Source organism: Trichechus manatus, unplaced genomic scaffold, assembly GCF_000243295.1.
Source record: "Trichechus manatus latirostris isolate Lorelei unplaced genomic scaffold, TriManLat1.0 scaffold00037, whole genome shotgun sequence".
NCBI lineage: Eukaryota > Metazoa > Chordata > Mammalia > Sirenia > Trichechidae > Trichechus > Trichechus manatus.
Genome location: NW_004443973.1, coordinates 13,571,822 through 13,576,802, shown reverse-complemented (window position 1 = coordinate 13,576,802; position 4,981 = coordinate 13,571,822). Strand labels below are relative to the sequence as shown.

Here is a 4,981-nt window from a genome sequence, read left to right as displayed (position 1 = left end):
GTGTACGCCCCAGAGCTCCCCAGCCTCTGGCCTGAATCCGAGAAAAGAAGTCCCTCGGGTTCCAGGCTTCGCGGGGAATGGACCCCTGGACCGGGCGTGGGGCAGGGAGCGGTTCGTCGGGTCTCGGAGTACCCCGACCCCATCTCCAGGAGGAGCCAGGCCGCATCAGCTGAGCGGCGCTGTCTCTGCTTAGCCCACCGAGTGACCCCTCCTTGGGTAGAAGGGGGGGTATGCGTTGCCAAGCACGTTTGGGTCACGCGCTACCCATGCATCTTCATTAAGACGTTTCACTCCACAACTCTGGGAGCAAAAGCAGGCTGCACGGGTTTCCGCCGCCGGGCACGGGACATGAGGGACTGTGGGCCTGGTGGTAACGTAAGGGGTCACCAACATTCAGCTCAGACTCCGAATCCGAAGCCTGTCAGAGTTGGGCTAACCGCTGGTCGCTGCATCGCGAGGTGGACCATCCTGTCCGTCCCCTCACTTCAGTCCTGGCCGCGATGCAGACCAGGGAAGTATGACGCGCAAGGACAACAGGTTTTCGGCCGCAGGCCCCAGAGGCCTCTCTCCCTCAACTCATTAAAGGGCGCGAGCTGGTAGGAGAGTCCCCAGGCGGCCGGCGGCCTCGGAGAAAGGAGATGGTGCCAGCGGGGAAGCCTGCTGGAGGCCTCCGGGACGGCGCCCGGCCCCTAACGCCCCATTGCCGCAAGGGCCCCGTGGCGCCCCGCCCACTTTTTTCTCCCTTTCTTCCTTGCTTTCCTGGGTGAGATGATCACGGTATCCGCACCTTCCGGGCAGCACGCGCCCCGCACTGAGGTTGCCCTTGCTGGGGCGCGATGGGCTGGAGCGTAGCAGGTGGCCGACTCTTCCGCCTCGGCAGAGCGTGGGCGGCAGGCCAGGGTTTAGAGGAAACGGCCTGACGAGCGCTCCTCTGCCCCAAGCGAGGCAGGCCTGTTGGTGAAACTTTTCTTTCCAAACGTGACAGGAACGAGAGTTTGTATTGACTTTTCTTTCCCCTTTGGGAGCCTCCCTCTTAGGACTTGAGATTTGTTGTACCAAAAAAAAAAAAAAAAAAGAAGATTCTTCGGCCCCCTCACTTTTTTTCGGAGTAGTTCTCTCGTAGGTCTGTGTGGCTTGCGAGCACTCACTCGCTTGCCAGGACTTCACGGGAGAAACTGCTAGCATCGGGGACTTCCGTGGAGCCTAACTGCGGTCGGCCACCCGCCCGGACCTCCACGGCATCCTGGACTGCCTGCCTGGGAGAAAAGGGCAGGATACCACTGTGCTGGGCTGTAACCTCCCCCAGCCCCCGCCCCGGGTGTATATTAGGGGTTGTTCTGGGTGTCCTGCCAAGCTCATTTTTTTTTGGGGGGGGAGGGTAAACACGGTGAAGGTTTTCTAGTTTCACTATTTGCGAAAGTTGTGGCCTTAGGAAAACTTGCAGGTCGCCAGCAGGATTGTCACAAGCGAGTCCCGGTCGCTCGTCTGGCAGGAGGACCAGGAACGTGCGCGCCACCCACCGCCGCCCTGGGCGGGCGCCCGGCCCCACCCCGGGTCACAGCCCTGCCCGCGGCTCCACCCGAGGCGGGCGGGGGATACAAAGTCGGCCAATCGCGGTCAGTCCCATGCCCCGCCCCAGGAACTCTCTCGGGTCTGCGGTGTGCGCTGGCGGGTGCAAGTGTTGTGTGTTTGTGGGGCATGCAAGTACCGGGGAGAGTTATCCTTGTCCCCGTCAAAGTGCCGCGCCTGGAAGCCAAACGCAGATTTCTCTGGAGATAACAAAGACACTTTGTCACTTTGGGCGCTGCCTCGTTGCAAATCTTTAATTGCAAGGGGGGTGGAGGGTAAGGAGGAGGGAGATCAAGTGTCTCCAGCAACCCAAGCGCGGGTCTCCAGGCGGCAAGCCCCCCTTTGATCAGGAAAATCCAATTATTTGTGTATATACATTTCCCACATAGTGATTACTTCATTAATTGTCCCGCCTTTATCTCCTCCCTTCCCATCCCCCCTAATAATCAGTTCTTTTATCCAGACCAACAAACACACCATAGGAGCTTTGTGGATTCAAAGGATTTGCTTTCGCTTCTGAAAGAGCCGCTATTCTTTGATGATTGGGTAGCGGCAAACTTCAAAGCCATAAATCTTCCCTCTGACTGGCTGGCGGCCCAGCAAAGTCCTTATCAAATTCTTGGAGGTGATCCTGAAGCGCTCAGACTGCGCACGGGGCGGGCGAGCCGAGAGCGGCGAGGGGAGCGAACAGGGAGGTCCCTGGTGCGCAGAGCCGACGCCGGGGAGAGACGCTGGGCGGTCGCTCGTCCTCGCCTTCGGGTCTCCATGTCTCGGCGGCGCCCTGCTCCGCTTCGAGCGGTCCGCGAGCTGTAGCCATGGCCGCCGTGGCCGTCCTCCGGAACGACTCGCTGCAAGCCTTCCTCCAGGTCAGGGCCGGGAGAGGGATCAAGGGGAAGGGCTGTGATCGGATCTCGCAGGGCACTCCATACACCCTTAATCTCAAAGAGAACTCCGCTCAGTGGGTGCCCCTGGAGTCAGACATAGGCGAAACGATCGGAAGAAGGGGTGCCCACGCCAACTTCACACCTAACCTGGTGTCAAGAGTGTCGCTTTTTGGAGAAGGCAGTGCGGAGGTGCGCGACTGGCCGAGAACAGGGCCTGAGCTCATCCTGCTGGGCCCTCCTGTTGATTTCAGCCTTGCGCCGGCTGTGCAGCAGCGCGAGGTAGCGTAGAAACGAAGAGTTTAAAAGACGGCGAGGGCGCATGGGCAGCCGGGCTGTGGGTGTTTCCAGACTCTTGCTGACCGCGGAGTGCCGGGGTGGCCCGTCAGATCCCTTCCCTCCCACTTTGCGCCTGCTTCTCTGGCTGGATGGCGACTGTTTGCACCAAGTAGTTTAGCGGGAAGCGCGTCTCGCGTTCAGATAAAGCAGGCACCAAAAGTTTCCCGGGACCGGTGGGTGCGTGCGTGGGGTGCGGTGGCGGGGGAGGAGCGGCGGGGGTCAGGGCGAGGGAGGGGCGGTGGTATAATAGCCGCCGTGGGGGCGAGAGGGTGGCGGGCCGGCCGGAGACCGTGCTTGGAGCGCTAACCTTTTGTCTCTTCTCCACCCTCCCCCGCCGCCGCCCATGCAGGACCGCACCCCCAGCGCCTCCCCGGACCTGGGCAAACACTCACCCCTGGCGCTGCTGGCTGCCACCTGTAGCCGGATTGGCCAGCCGGGCGCGGTGGCGCCCCCGGACTTCCTGCAGGTGCCCTACGACCCCGCGCTGGGCTCGCCCTCTAGGCTCTTCCACCCGTGGACCGCTGACATGCCCGCGCACTCGCCAAGCGCGCTGCCGCCCCCGCACCCTAGTCTGGGGCTTACGCCTCAGAAGACGCACCTGCAGCCGTCTTTCGGGGCCGCACACGAGCTGCCGCTTACACCTCCCGCCGACCCCTCGTACCCTTATGAGTTCTCGCCGGTCAAGATGTTGCCCTCGAGCATGGCGGCGCTACCCGCCAGCTGCGCGCCCGCCTACGTGCCCTACGCGGCGCAGGCCGCGCTGCCGCCGGGTTACTCCAACTTGCTGCCGCCCCCGCCGCCCACCTGCCGCCAGCTGTCTCCTAACCCGGCCCCCGACGACCTCCCGTGGTGGAGCATCCCGCAGGCGGGCGCCGGGCCGGGATCCTCTGCGGTTCCGGGGAGCGGCCTCCCCGGCGCCTGTGCAGGGGGCCCCCACGCGCCTCGCTACCCCTCCTCAGCGGCCGCCGCTGCCGCCGCAGCTGCCCTGCAACGGGGCATGGTGTTGGGCCCGTCGGACTTTGTGCAGTACCAGAGCCAGATTGCCGCGCTGTTGCAGACCAAGGCCCCCCTGGCGGCCACGGCCAGGAGGTGCCGCCGCTGCCGCTGCCCCAACTGCCAGGCGGCGGGCGGTGCCCCCGAGGCGGAGCCGGGCAAGAAGAAGCAGCACGTGTGCCACGTGCCCGGCTGTGGCAAGGTGTACGGCAAGACCTCGCACCTGAAGGCGCACCTGCGCTGGCACACGGGCGAGCGGCCCTTCGTGTGCAACTGGCTGTTTTGCGGCAAGAGCTTCACTCGCTCGGACGAGCTGCAGCGGCACCTGCGGACTCACACGGGCGAGAAGCGATTCGCTTGCCCCGAGTGCGGCAAGCGCTTCATGCGCAGCGACCACCTCGCCAAGCACGTTAAGACGCACCAGAATAAGAAGCTCAAAGTTGCCGATACTGGGGTCAAGCGGGAGGACCCGCGGAATCTGTGAGCCCACCAGGGGCCGCCCGACCCCGAGGTCTCTTCTTTCTCGGACTCCCTTCCCAACACCTGTGCGGGGAGAGCCTGTAGAGACTTGGGGGTCTGTGGGCAGCCGGCCGGGGGAGACCCAGCAGACCGACTTGCCTCTTCCCGCTGCCCTACCCGTAAAGTGGCGCCAGGCTCCCAGATTCCCCGGACAGGGACCCAGTGCCCAGGAGGATCGAGGGAAGTAGGGTTGGGAGTTTAGGCCACTTGGGTCACGGTTGGGAGCTCTGCGTTACCCCAGGGCGATACCCAGGTTTGAACCATTGCCACTGTCAGGGAGACCTACAGTTCTTGGGGACCAGTCTGGGCTGGCCTTGAATATAAGAAACGCCGCTGAATTAAAACGGAAGGACCTTAGGAGATTTGAAACGGTGCTTGCTTTTTGCTAGGACCTGGCCGGGCTTTGTACAGGTTATTTAATAGCTTTGTTAAAGAATAATTATAATAATTATAACAGTAATAAAAACGTTACTATGTTTTCAGCTCCATGTAGAGCTGCAGCATGAAATGTGTAAAGCGTCAGCATTTGCAGCGTGAAAATAAATACTTTAACTCCAGGGTCATCTCGGGAAGACCCCACTGAGCCGTTCTCATTTGATCTTTTCTTCTTCCGGGAGGCTTTACAAAGCGGTCAGGTTTCATCGGCAGTTTGATGGTTCCTGTGGGCTGCCTGTCGCGGA

General features: G+C 62.0%; 1 protein-coding gene across 1 annotated transcript; it reads left to right on the top strand.

The window, feature by feature from the left end:
• Nucleotides 1-2,384: 2,384 nt before the first annotated feature.
• SP5 (Sp5 transcription factor) lies at nt 2,385-4,266 on the top strand. The gene is made up of 2 exons (XM_004375529.1): nt 2,385-2,435; nt 3,139-4,266. Exons 1-2 carry the CDS (start codon nt 2,385-2,387, stop codon nt 4,264-4,266), a joined length of 1,179 nt encoding a protein of 392 aa, XP_004375586.1.
• The last annotated feature ends 715 nt before the right edge of the window (nt 4,267-4,981 follow it).

Excerpts from the sequence above, each read along its gene's own strand:
- SP5 (XM_004375529.1), top strand. The coding sequence starts at position 2,385 with ATGGCCGCCGTGGCCGTCCTCCGGAACGACTCGCTGCAAGCCTTCCTC. Across the intron at positions 2,436-3,138 it reads CGCTGCAAGCCTTCCTCCAG|GACCGCACCCCCAGCGCCTC; the intron begins GTCAGGGCCGGG and ends CCGCCCATGCAG.